The sequence below is a fragment of the Erythrolamprus reginae genome, chromosome 1 (assembly GCF_031021105.1).
Source record: "Erythrolamprus reginae isolate rEryReg1 chromosome 1, rEryReg1.hap1, whole genome shotgun sequence".
NCBI lineage: Eukaryota > Metazoa > Chordata > Lepidosauria > Squamata > Dipsadidae > Erythrolamprus > Erythrolamprus reginae.
This window is the reverse complement of record NC_091950.1, coordinates 200,782,169-200,795,697: the sequence shown is the minus strand read 5'-3', so window position 1 is coordinate 200,795,697 and position 13,529 is coordinate 200,782,169. Positions and strand designations below refer to the sequence as shown.

Below are 13,529 nucleotides of genomic sequence, written 5' to 3'. Positions count from 1 at the left end.
CCCTTCAACACTCTGCAGTACTGGAATCATTTCATTGCACCATCATACTCCTCTGAAAACAAAAAAGTCAAGTTAAGAAGTGTTTGCTTGACAAATAGATCATTTAGATTTAAATGTGTACTAGTAACATTGCTACAAAGTCAGAGGATGTCAAATGCATATATAGTCTGAACTGAAATTGTTTCTGTACTTCCGTTTTGCTTTTCTCATTTATTCAGGGCAGATCTTGTTGAGCCAATAGGTATAGGCGAGTACTCATATTCATTATTATTCATAGCATTATAGTCTTCCTCATAGAATTTGATGAAATCCATTTTTAAAATTGTTTTAAACAATTAAACCAGATATCTAAAACATGTAAACCTTTCTCTTCCAGCAGAGAGCAGCACAGCATTTGTTATTATGCAGATCTTTTTAAAAAATTTATTCCTGTTGTACAACTTTTTTTAAAATTTCATGCATGACTTTTAATAGCTTTGAATAATTGTCTACTAATAAATACTTGGAATGCCATAGAATAATTGATGTGAATTCAAATGAATGAAAATACTCAGTTTGAAAATTAGACATATAAACACCACTTATTTTTCTAAATGTTATGTAAACAGTTGAGCTAATATATATATACATTATAAATGTTGTGATACATCTGTATAGTCTGGGCTACAGTATCTTCTGATTAAGAGAGATTAAGATAGATAAGAAAGATGTTTGAATCCTGCTCAAGAAAAATAACATTAAATATGGATAAATGCTCTCTCTACTGCAGAAAATAAGAGATAATTTTCTAACTGAAAAGAAGTTGAATACCTTAATCATACAATACTAAAATAATATATATGTTGTAAAGAAATGACTCATTGTTAAAACCAGTCCTGGAAGCTGAAACAAATGCTTATGTATTAAAGAAATGAAAGATGTAGTTTAACTAGTCAGTTTGTTGTAGTGGTTAAGGCACCAGGCTAGAAAGTGGCAGACTGTGAGTTCTGAATAACAAGTAGTTAATGCATTTGGTAAATCAAGCTGAAATTTCAACTGTATTTTTTGGATGAGAAATAACTGCTGTTAATTGCAGATCTCATAGTCACCAAGGAGTGTAGAAATGCATTTTAAGAGACAGCTCATTAATAGTTGTCTCTTATATTCCCAAGGTTTGCACTGATTTTAATTGATTCAATTAATGACTAAATGAATGCTGATGAAGTTACTTATTTTCACTTTAATATTCTTTACATTTTTGTCCATCATATTTTACCATGATATTTGAAAAAGAAATTCTAAATTTGTCTGGCATTCTTATGTGAAACTATGTTAATATACCTAGCTCATATATAGTTTGTTAAAATATAGTTCATTGTAAATAGGGAACATATCATCTCAAGGGAGGAAAAAGCAAATATGTGGTTTGAGAAGAATCCTCAAATTATTGTTCTCTGTGAGGACATATATTTGTCTTTATTTCATATGCACTAATGTTTCTGATTTAATTCCATTTCAATAAGAACCAATAAATTCTTAACAGACTAGATCAAATCACCCAAACAATGGATTCAAAGAGCCACAGAGTTAATTGTTGCACAAATAATTATAATCAATTCTCAACAAATGAACCAGAAAACATGTGAAAAACTCTCAAAAATATCACTGGTTACAGCAAACCACCTTCCCAAGCTGAAGGAAATCAGCAACTGGCAGATAACCTGAATGTGTTCTACTGCAGGTTTGAAATAAAACTACAGCCATCTAGCTCCACAATCTCCATCCCAGACACACCAAAAACAGCCAAATCTTCTACAACTGAACCCATCTCATTGGGTTTACAATCCCTGGTGGTCACAGACGAGGAAGTGCAAGATCTATTTCACAGACAGAAGCCTGGCAAAGCACCAGGCCCAGACAAGATAACTCCCTCTTGCTTAAAAATCTGTGTTGATCAAATTGACCCCCATCTTCATCCAAATCTTCAACAAATCTCTAGAGATGTGCTGTTCCTTCCTGCTTCAAATGCTCTACTATCATCCCAGTGCCGAAAAATCCTCCATCAAGGAACTAATTGACTACAGACCAGTTGATCTAACATCTATAGTTATGAAAACCTTTGAAAGGCTAGTGATGTCCCACTTGAAAACCATATCTGCTTCATTAAGCAAACACGCTTTCAACGCCTCAAAATGCAAGTCTTTCTCTTCCTTGCACTCAAAAATAGTAGATACTGTACCGCAGCTCTCATCAAGACTATTTAACACTAATAAGGTTTTCTGGGACTCAGGGAAATTTACCCCTCGTTCTCCAACTCCAGAAATAAAGACTGCATATTCAGTAAATGTTATTCCATAGATTCACCTGGATTCAAACAGGCTCTGAAAGCTTTCTTGACAATTGCACAATATTGCATGCAGAAACATTAACATATACTGCTCTTAACTTGAGCCAAATCTCTTTTGAAGATTTGAGGTTTACTACTGTGAGAAACTGTTCATCTCCCAAGCTTAGGATGATATATGCTATTGCCCGATCGTGAGGTTTTTGATCTGCCACTTCAAGTACTTCTTGTGGGTTTTTTCCCCACAATTTGACACAACTCTTTTGCTTTCAGAAAACATCCCCATTGGCTCTTCCAATTTAACAACAAATCTCAATACATTTCTCTTGGTTTCACATCACCATAATACCTCAAATCTATGAGATTCTTTTTTAATGATATTAGGCATTTGGTTTCTTAAGTACAAGTATTTTAAAACACTATTAGAAAAAATAAATTTTCTTTAGAATATTGTAAAGCCTCATTAGAATTTCAGCAATTCTTGCATTTAAATGATGAGTAGCCATAGATTTTTCCTCACTTTTTAATCTATTTTTTACAGTTAAAGTGGCTAAATTATAAGTCATTTTGTCTAAAGTTACAGATATATTGGGCCAATGTGCCGGGAGTGACCTTGTCAATGTCTTTTCTGTAATTTATTAAAAACTAATTTATTATAAGCATAATTGAAAACTACCAGCAACCCAGGGCTGCAGGGCATTCTCTCTGCTAATCAGCAGAAAAGGTGCCTGCACTTCTCTGTGTTCAGCTTGGAATATCATTTATATTAATATGATTACATCATTTTCTGAGCCAATCACTTATTGCCGTTTCTGTAAGGAGTTTGTATTGATTCCTGAAGGATTTATTATACAACTAAGCTCATTTTTCTGAACAAAGGAATTCGGTTTGATGACCTTAATTTAAAAGCATCTTAGATCACAATTTAGTCTCATATAAACATTTTGTGATTTACTTTCAGGTTACACTTTTAATTTTCTTAGGTATCATTTTCTTATTTTTTCCCATTCCTCTGCTGTAAAAATCTTTATCTCCCTCCCTCCCTCCCTTTGTGTGCATGTATACATGAACACATAAACCTTTGAATCAATATTGACTCTACAGATACATGAATATATCCACATTTGAGTCATTGCTGATCTCTGACCACTACCTACACTAGTCTTTTCTGGACAAAATCTCAAAAATAATTAGCTTTCTTAGGGCTAAGAAAAAATGATTGGTCCAAAGTCACCCAGTTGGCTTCATGCCTAAAACAAGACTAGAACTCACAGTCTCCTGATTTCTAATCTGGTGCCTTAACCATCAACTCAAATTGATTCTTAATAACATATTTGCCACACTATTATTTAGGAGAACTGTGTTATCTGACAGTCTTAGATTTTATATTGATTTTCATATAAATGCAATAAATATTTTTTTATTTAGCATTACTTCCAATTCAGCTGTCAAATCAATTTTCCGTATGATTTTCAGTTAATCAATGTGTCTTTCTAAGTAGATTTAATGCCATTTATAACCACTCTGTAATCAATGTGGCATTTCATAACTAATATGAAATAACCACTTCCATGCAAAAATTTCTTGAAAAGTACTCAAGAGCTCTCCCTTTGCACAAATAAATTATATTATATTATTTTCTATGACAGAGGAAATAATTATATTTTTCCTGTATTCAAGTTAGGAGACTTTCCAAAACCACAACAAATAAACAAAAGATAAAATAGTCTTTTTGATAAAAAAGGAATCTAAGAGATCAAGTCCAACTTCCTGTACACTGCAGGATACACAATTCCTAATATATGACTTCTGCTTGAAAATCTTTACAGAAGGGGAACAAATAACTCTATTCCTATTCCACTGATTAACAATTATTACTGTTGAGGGTTCTTCCTAAAGCAGAGTTCCCCCTACCTGTTTTGTGACAATGTCTTATGAATGAATTCAGCCCTGAGTGAACTTAAAAATGTATTCCATTATTCTAAAAAACTTATTTATGAAAATACCCAAACATCTGTTGAGGTGAGCTATTCCAGCAAGTCCATTCTGGTATATTTATGCACATTAACATTTATTTATTTATTTATTTTATTTATTTATTTATTATTTGGATTTGTATGCCGCCCCTCTCCGAAAACTCGGGGCGGCTCACAACAAGTGAAAAAACAATCCAATACATTAATCCAATTAATTAAAATATTATAAATTTAAGAAAAACCCTTATACTAACATACACACACACAAGCATACCATATATAAATTCAACGTGCCCAGGGGAAGATGTTTAGTTTCCCCATGCCTGACGGCAAAGGTGGGTTTTGAGGAGTTTACGGAAGGCAGGAAGAGTAGGGGCAGTTCTGATCTCCGGGGGGAGTTGGTTCCAGAGAGTTGGTGCCGCCACAGAGAAGGCTCTCCCCCTGGGGCCCGCCAACCGGCATTGTTTAGTTGACGGGACCCGGAGGAGGCCCACTCTGTGGGACCTAATCGGTCGCTGGGATTCGTGCGGCAGAAGGCGGTCTCGGAGATATTCTGGTCCAGTGCCATGAAGGGCTTTAAAGGTCATAACCAACACTTTGAATTGTGACCGGAAACTGATCGGCAGCCAATGCAGGCTGCGGAGTGATGGTGAAACATGGGCATACCTAGGTAAGCCCATGACTGCTCTCGCAGCTGCATTCTGCACGATCTGAAGTTTCTGAACACTTTTCAAAGGTAGCCCCATGTAGAGAGCATTACAGTAGTCGAACCTCGAGGTGATGAGGGCATGAGTGACTGTGAGCAATGAGTCCCGGTCCAGGTAGGGCCGCAACTGGTGCACCAGGCGAACCTGGGCAAACGCCCCCCTCGCCACAGCTGAAAGATGGTTCTCTAATGTGAGCTGTGGATCGAGGAGGACGCCCAAGTTGTGGACCCTCTCTGAGGGGGTCAGTAATTCCCCCCCCAGGGTAATGGACGGACAGATGGGATTGTCCTTGGGAGGCAAAACCCACAGCCACTCCGTCTTATCCGGGTTGAGCTTGAGTCTGTTGACACCCATCCAGGCCCCAACAGCCTCCAGGCACCGGCACATCACTTCCACCGCTTCGTTGACTGGGCATGGGGTGGAGATGTAAAGCTGGGTATCATCGGCATATTGATGATACCTCACCCCATGTCCTTGGATGATCTCACCCAGCGGTTTCATGTAGATGTTAAATAGCAAGGGGGAGAGGACCGACCCCTGAGGTACTCCACAAGGGAGAGACCTCGGAGTCGACCTCTGACCCCCCACTAACACCGACTGCGACCGGCCAGAGAGGTAGGAGGAGAACCACTGAAGCACAGTGCCTCCCACCCCCAACCCCTCCAACCGGTGCAGAAGGATACCATGGTCGATGGTATCGAAAGCCGCTGAGAGATCGAGGAGCACCAGGACAGAGGATAAACCCCTGTCCCGGGCCCGCCAGAGATCATCCATCAACGCGACCAAAGCGGTTTCCGTGCTGTAACCGGGCCTGAAGCCCGACTGCTGGGGACCTAGATAATCGGCTTCTTCCAAGGACCGCTGGAGCTGGAGTGCCACCACCTTCTCGACAACCTTCCCCATGAAGGGAAGGTTGGAGACTGGATGATAGTTGTTGAGTACGGCTGGGTCCAGGGAAGGCTTCTTGAGGAGGGGGCGCACAAGCGCTTCTTTATAGAGTGATGGGAAAACTCCCCTCCCCAAGGAAGCGTTGGTAATCTCCTGGGCCCAGCTCCGTGTCACCTCCCTGCTGGCCGAGACCAACCAGGAGGGACACGGATCCAGTAGACAGGTGGTGGAACTCACAGCTCCAATGGCCTTGTCCACTTCATCAGGTGTCACCAGATCAAACTCTTCCCAGACAGGTGGACAAGTACGTGCCCCAGTCACCTCGACTGACTCATTGTCAGTCGACATTACAAAGCAAGACGTGCACTCTCTTTCAGACATGCAGAAACCGTAGGTAACATGAGGATTTTGGGAAACTTAAGAGGAAAAAAATGAAACCATCCATAATTAAAACTATTACCTTGAAAAGGCACTGGGCTTGCATCAATATTTTATACTGAATCTTCAAAAGCACTCTAATAATATCACGGAACCAACACGAGACATATTTCAAGATATGTCACTTACATAAATTTGCTTTTTCAACTGATATACTCACAGTGAGCAAAGGGAATCATTGAATCTAAAGAACATGTGAAGAGAAAATATCCTGATTAAATACGATTTCAGCTTCAGGAATGATTCATGCATAGTAATAATTTAAAGCGTTATATGGCATAGGATCACCAGAGCCATGAAAAAATGAGGGTTATCAGTTTGGCTAAAATGAGAATACAATCAAGCTCAAAAGATGACCAAGCAGAACTAAAGTTTTCAGAAACAGTAGCTGTATATATTTGTGAAGCACAACAAATATAAATTATAAAAAGAAAAATACCATTTGCTGTAGAATACTTTTTTGACAGGGTATAAAGGAATTCATTAATGTTTTGTCAGCCCCACCTTTTGGGGCTGGCCTTTGGGAAGAGGGAACTTTGCACTGCTGAGGCAACCTCCTGACCGCTGCCAGCCTCATGAATGTCACACAAGGGCTGGAGATACCAGAATTGATTGCAGATTATGTTACCACACCCAGCTGGATAGTGGAAGTCGTTAGACCGAACAGCTATATGATCATAGCTTCAAGCAAGAAACGCTGGGAAATGGTGGAGTTGCAGGGCAGGGCACACCACATGGTAAATATATGGCGGGAGTGTAGGGTAATTGCTGCTGACAAAGTTCTCATTCATGTAATGATGGTTGGTGAGTGCCAGGAGTTGATGAATTTAAAGACTTTGAGTGCAAATGCTTGTCTTCAAGCTTTTTCTTCCAATGATTTCTTGAAACCTTAATGTTTTTGCTAAGAACAAATGCAGTATGTATATAAGATCTGATATACATTAACTGAGCATGCTTATGATAAGCAGCTATAGAGATACTATAGGTATAATTTATCTGACAAGTATAAAAAGCCCCAACAATACGAATCACTGGTATTAGTACAGGTAGTCCTTGCTTAGAGAACATCAGCAACTCCTAAATGAAACTGAGATTGTGCTTATTATCTTACTTCAGCTTTGTTTTTTTTAGAGTATGCAAAGGTTGTAAATATGAGGATTATTCACAAGGTTTTTGGTCATGGTTGCTAAACAAGGTAGTTGCTAAACAAGGATTATTGTAAAAGTACAAAATATAGAACATTAGGTTACAACAGTTAAAAAATATAACTTAATTTAAATATGTCATTTACATATTAAAGATTACTTGGATTTATTTCAGAATTATCTCTCAAGGGAGTTGTTGAGAAATGTAAAACCATTCTCAACAATTAACAATCATTTAGGTAATGATCATAATACATTTCAAGCTCATCCCTCTCAATCCAGCTGGGAAAAGAATATGGACAGCAGAATCAGAAATAGATTGTCTAACACAATCCTCTCCCCCCACCCCCGGAAAACAATTATTTAAAAATCTTTATATTATGAACATAATAGAGCTAGGAGAAACAATGGTGTTAATTTTAATGGAATAAAGAACAGAATAGCAGAGTTGGAAGCGATCTTGAAGGTCTTTTATAAAAAACCCTGCTTAGGCAGGAAACCCTGTACCATTTCAGACAAAGGGTTGTCCAATCTTTTCTTAAAAACTTCCAGTGTTGAAACATTCACAACTTCTAGAAGCAAGTGGTCCCATTGATTAATTATTTTGTCAATAGATTTCTCTTCGGTTCTTGGTTGCTTCTCTCCTTGATTAGTTTCTATTCATTGTTTCTTGTCATGCCTCCAGGTGCTTTAGAATCTGCTAATTTTTGTATTCTTCAATTCCAGACTCAATTCCATCTTTGGGCTGCTGCTTTTTAAACTTTGTTTCATTTGGGAACATTACCATGCTTGAAACACATGGATGGTAGTACAATTGATTTTGAATTAAGATTTCCAATTAGCTCTTTGCTGAACTTTTAAGGAGTAATGATTTTATAGCCTTACAGCACAGAATGTGGCATAGAACAATGAACATCATTTATTTTGTGCCAGACTACTGCAGAATATGGATGAAACACATTTTGGATATAAAGAGAAAACAAATTTCTACCTTCTTCTGAACTTCAGCATTCTCTTTTTCCATTCTCAGAACTTTGGTGTGGGGATCATAGGATGGAACCTGTCTTTCTAAATTAATTACTATGTTGGAACAATATGGATTATTTTATAAAGTTATTAATCCAAAGCATGCTTTCCCAAATATGCCTATGTTACACCAACACTCCTCAGTCTGCATTGGTTGCCGATCAGTTTCCGGTCACAATTCAAAGTGTTGGTTATGACCTATAAAGCCCTTCATGGCACCGGACCAGATTACCTCAGGGACCGCCTTCTGCTGCACGAATCCCAGCAACCAGTTAGGTCCCACAGAGTGGATCTTCTCCGGGTCCCATCAACTAAGCAATGTCGCTTGGCGGGACCCAGGGGAAGAGCCTTCTCTGTGGCGGCCCCGGCCTTCTGGAACCAACTCCCCCCCCAGAGATTAGAACTGCCCCCACCCTCCTTGCCTTTCGTAAGCAACTTAAAACCCACCTCTGTCGCTAGGCATTGGGGAATTGAGATCCTTTTTCCCCCTAGGCCTTTACAATTCTAAGCATGGTATGTATGTATGTATGTTTGGTTTTTATATTAATGGATTTTTAATCATTTCTAATATCAGATTACTATTGTACACTGTTTTATTGTCGCTGTTAGCCGCCCCGAGTCTCCGGAGAGGAGCGGCATATAAATAAATAAATAAATAAATAAATAAATGAATGAATGAATGAATGAATGAATGAATCAATCAATCAATCAATCAATCAATCAATCAATCAATCAATCAATCAATAAATGGCAATTGAGTGTTTCAGAAAATCTGGACATAAAACAATTAAATGGGTCCTTGTTAAAATAGAAAAATGACCATAAAAACTGAATCCACATGATTGCAGTACTATGATGATTTTTCTTGAATCCTTTCCGTGTCATAGAGACCAAGGAACAACAACAAAAAATGAGATAGGTTTCTATTTACCTAAAGGCTTAATCGTGCAGTTCCAGTCCAAAAATTGTCAGGCTATGACTAGCATTGTATTATTTGTGCCAAAATGAGCAAAGCCAATGCACAAAGCCAAAGCAAAAAAACCCAAAAACGTTTCTGATGCTTGTTGCTGATTTGCATAAAGTCGCCCTGATGGAGAAGGGAGTAAGTACTTAGATTAGTTACTGACCATTCTCTTTATACAGACAGTTCAAATCTAACCCTGTGGGGCAAACGAGAAAATAATGGACACTTTTCAGGTACTAACAGAAAAACAAAGAAGGCCATCCAGAAATATTGAGTATGTATAGAAGAGGTTCTCACTTTAATTTGTGAGTGCAAAGTTTACTTGTCACTTTGAGAATACTATGGGTCTCCTTGAGTAGAGTGGCTCCTGTGCTCAAAAGAGTAAGAGATACCTATGATAGACAAACAGACTACACAGATGCTCTGGTTTGGGAACCTCCAAGGTTGCTTTTCCCGAAGGGAAGCCCAGAAAAACATGAAAATGGCTAGCATATCTCACAACTGTAAAAATAGCTTGAAGTAGGTCCTCTTCAGTCATATGGCAGGAGGAGTTTGTTAGTTTAAGCACCCATCTGTCTAAATTAATGCATTAAAAATAAGGTTATGATTACAGTATGTCAGCTGAGTCTTGAAGCACTCTCTCTATTAAATGAAGGAAAAGAGGAATTCATGTCGAAGGGCAGATGAGATTTTAGCAGCTCACATGGAGAATCCTTCCAAACAGAATGCACTATTCTATTTGAGCCAAGCTCCAGATTCAAGAATTAGTCAAATAATTAGACTTATTAGGGGCTGTATGGTCTAATACCAGAGACTTGGATTTGGTCTTTGGAGTGAGTTAGGCCACCTCTGGATAGCTCTAGATACGCATTCAGGGGCTCTCTAACTGGGTGATGACACGCCAGGTAGTTGCAACAAATGAACAGGTAAAAATCTAATCAGGTTTATGCAGGTAAAATTCTTTCTCACTTCCCTTGCATTTTCCCACAACTGGTTTGTGCAAACAAAGTAGAGAGGAAAGCAAAAGAAAAAGAAAAAGGGTGAATTTTGAAGCATGGATGTAGCCATACATTGACCATTTATCATGAACAGATTTTTCATTTTCGTTATCTTATTTTCTCTCTCTCTCTCTCTCTCCCTCTCTCCCTCTCTCCCTCTCCCTCCCTCCCTCCCTCTATCTCTTTCCATGAGGGGGTATAAAAGTCCATTTATCATTTTAGGCAGGTTGTGATATTGCCAGATTCAAGAAGCCCTGGCTCTACATACAAAGCTACTATGTCATTACAAACAATGATACAGTATATCAGTTTTTGTGAAGCAAAATAATAGTCTAACATACTATTGATTTTAATGGGTCAGAGAAACAGATATTTAATGGTATTTTAATTGACCAGCTTGTGTTTAAAGTTAAAACCAATGTAACAAAGTTAAAAAATATTTTCCTGTATTGCAGTTACCTATTTGATCATAGCACATTTGATTTTAGAGAATTTCAGCCAATTTCAGCAACCTGAGCATCAGCCTTAGTTACTACATTGTAGAGGAATAGGCAATAACTCCTAAATACCTCTACTTAAGAACTTAATTTGTTCTGTGACCAGGTTCTTAAGTAGAAAAGTTTGTAAGTAGAAGCAATTTTTCCCAAAGGAATCGATGTAAAAGCAAATAATGTGTGCAAACTCATTAGGAAAGAAATAAAAGCTCGGAATTTGAGTGGGGGGAGAAGGAGGAGGAAGAGGAAGACAGTCGCTGCTGAAGGTGAGGTGAGGTGAATCAAAAAAATCCAAAATTTTCAGACTTTAAAAAAAAGAGGGACTCTGAGGCGGCGAGGAGGAGCACGTGCCTCCCATACACCCAGCTCGAGGCTGTCTCTCATATACTGTGCCAGAGAGAGAAACCCAGGCAGGTGGGAGGGGGAGAACCTCCTGCTCCTTTGACCGAAAGGCAGTGGCTGCTGCTGCTACCTGCTTCCTCTTCCTTCCCATGCTGAAGGGCTCCCCTCTCCTCTCGCTCACTCGCTCGCTTTGTAGCCAGTGCCTTTCCTTCACTGTGGTAACTCCTCAGTTTGGCTGAAGCCGAGTTGATTCAGCTGGGGCAAAGTGGCCCCTTTTACCTTGCACCAGATGTATGGGAGGCAGTGTGAGGGAGTCACCACAGTGAAGTGGTTTATTCCCTCTCCAAGCACCCAGAGAAAGGAAAATGCTCTGTTCACTCTGGACTGCCAAAACCTCCTTAAGCACCACCGAAAGGCTTCTCAGGCAGCCCAGAAAGGCCCGAGATTGCTGGGATTAAAGGGGAATTTTTTTCAGGCTCAGGTTCTTCAGTAGAAAATGGTTCTTGAGAAGAAGCAAAAAAATCTTGAACACCTGGTTCTTATCTAGAAAAGTTCTTAAATAGAGGCATTCTTAAGTTGAGGTACCACTGTACTGGGAATGAGTTTTATAAACAGCATATTTTATTTTTAATTGATATGAGTGAATAAAATGCTGGGTTATTATAAGTATTTCCTATAACAAAATTCACTTTTAATCCTCTCTTGTAAATCAAATGAAATTAAACAAAGTACAAAGATACCTTTGGATAATTAAAAATATCAAAATTGTAAAATATACATTCAGAATTCACAAGATAGGTTTAACTTTAAACTTTCAGTAGTATTTGAACTAACACATATGTAAAGTGAAAATGTCTTTAGAAACTTGATTCATGTTGATTTTATAAATTGCTACTTCTGAAAAATAAATGCCCTTAGGTATAAACACATTATCATTTGCATTAATTTATGAGAATGTATGGAATGTCTGCAGATTTTCTTGAATACTATAGAACAGGTCTGTCAAACTCACGGCCTGCGGGCCAGATGCATCACAGGATAGCTGCGCCCGTTTCAGCAAAGGGGAAAAGAGTCTCAATATGTCACATGATGATGCTGTGAGGATGCGAGTTTGATACCCCTGCTATAGAGATATGAATTGCTTCATACACACGTAAATAAACTACAAATATACCAACACAAATGTACAGTAAATGTTTCTATGCTCATTTCTTTTTTCAACAATTATTAAATATCACTCATTTTGCAGATGAGGACTGAAGAAACAAATCACGTGCACATCTCTTTGCATAAGATGCCACCAAAACAGTTTATTCCAGTTGTTCAATATTCTGATAATGTCTTTGGCTAGAGACTAAACAGTCTCTATTCTATTCTATTCTATTCTATTCTATTCTATTCTATTCTATTAGACGCCAAACTGGCTTCATACCTAAAGTGGGACTAGAAATCACATTTCCCAGGTTTAGTGTGATGCCTTAACCATTCCCTACTAAAAACTTCCTAAGCATTTGAATCATGTATTAATATCTCTAACCCACTGTAAATCAGAAGATAGATATACAAATAGATGATTCCCAAAATACTCAACCTTAGCTTTCACTCTAAAACGGGGAGAGGGAATTTGGCATATTTCCATATTACATGGAAAACTTGTTGATCTTGACCATATATTCTGATTCTTGATGTCAGTGAGAACTAGTCTTTGTCTGTTTATGAAATGCTCTACATGTTGTGAAGAATGGAGCTACAACTAATTCACCAAAAAGAAGAAATATGTCATTAGCAATTTATACTAAATGTCATTGTGAGAAAGGAATATACTGGATCAACACAAAACCAAAATGACTGTGTGACTGTTGAATGATCAATCATGGCACCTTAGAATACAGAGAAATATTTGTGGCTAATTCCTACATCCATACTTTTTCACCTGTTTGTCACTCATGGGTCTATGCTGTATTTATTAGCTAATCTAAACTACTAAAAAAAATACTTTACATAAAAAGATATCATCATCATTTATATTTCCATCTCATTCTCTTTTTGTATAATATTTCAGAAGGAGCACAATATTGAGGAGTCTTTATACAAAGGAAACAATTCTTTGTGAAAACAATTGTTTCCTTTTCAAGAAAAGCTCCTCAATCTGTCTGTCTAAAACATATGGATCTTATTTCCCATAGGAACTAGTATCACTGCAAATTTATTGAAATTCTGTCCCCTGT

General features: G+C 38.1%; 1 protein-coding gene across 5 annotated transcripts in view; it reads right to left on the bottom strand.

The window, feature by feature from the left end:
* GULP1 (GULP PTB domain containing engulfment adaptor 1) overlaps positions 1 to 13,529 on the bottom strand; it is a 159,834-nt gene that overhangs the window by 35,126 nt on the left and 111,179 nt on the right. Inside the window, exon 1 of one of the 5 annotated variants that reach the window (XM_070731921.1) lies at positions 6,355 to 6,516. The exons of 3 other annotated variants lie outside the window; for them this stretch is intronic. In XM_070731921.1, the coding sequence (XP_070588022.1) occupies positions 6,355 to 6,378 (24 nt within the window). In that variant the 5' untranslated portion in view covers positions 6,379 to 6,516. Of the gene's footprint in view, positions 1 to 6,354; positions 6,517 to 13,529 lie in introns of those variants that run through there. One more of the 5 variants, XM_070731919.1, reaches the window with a different exon arrangement.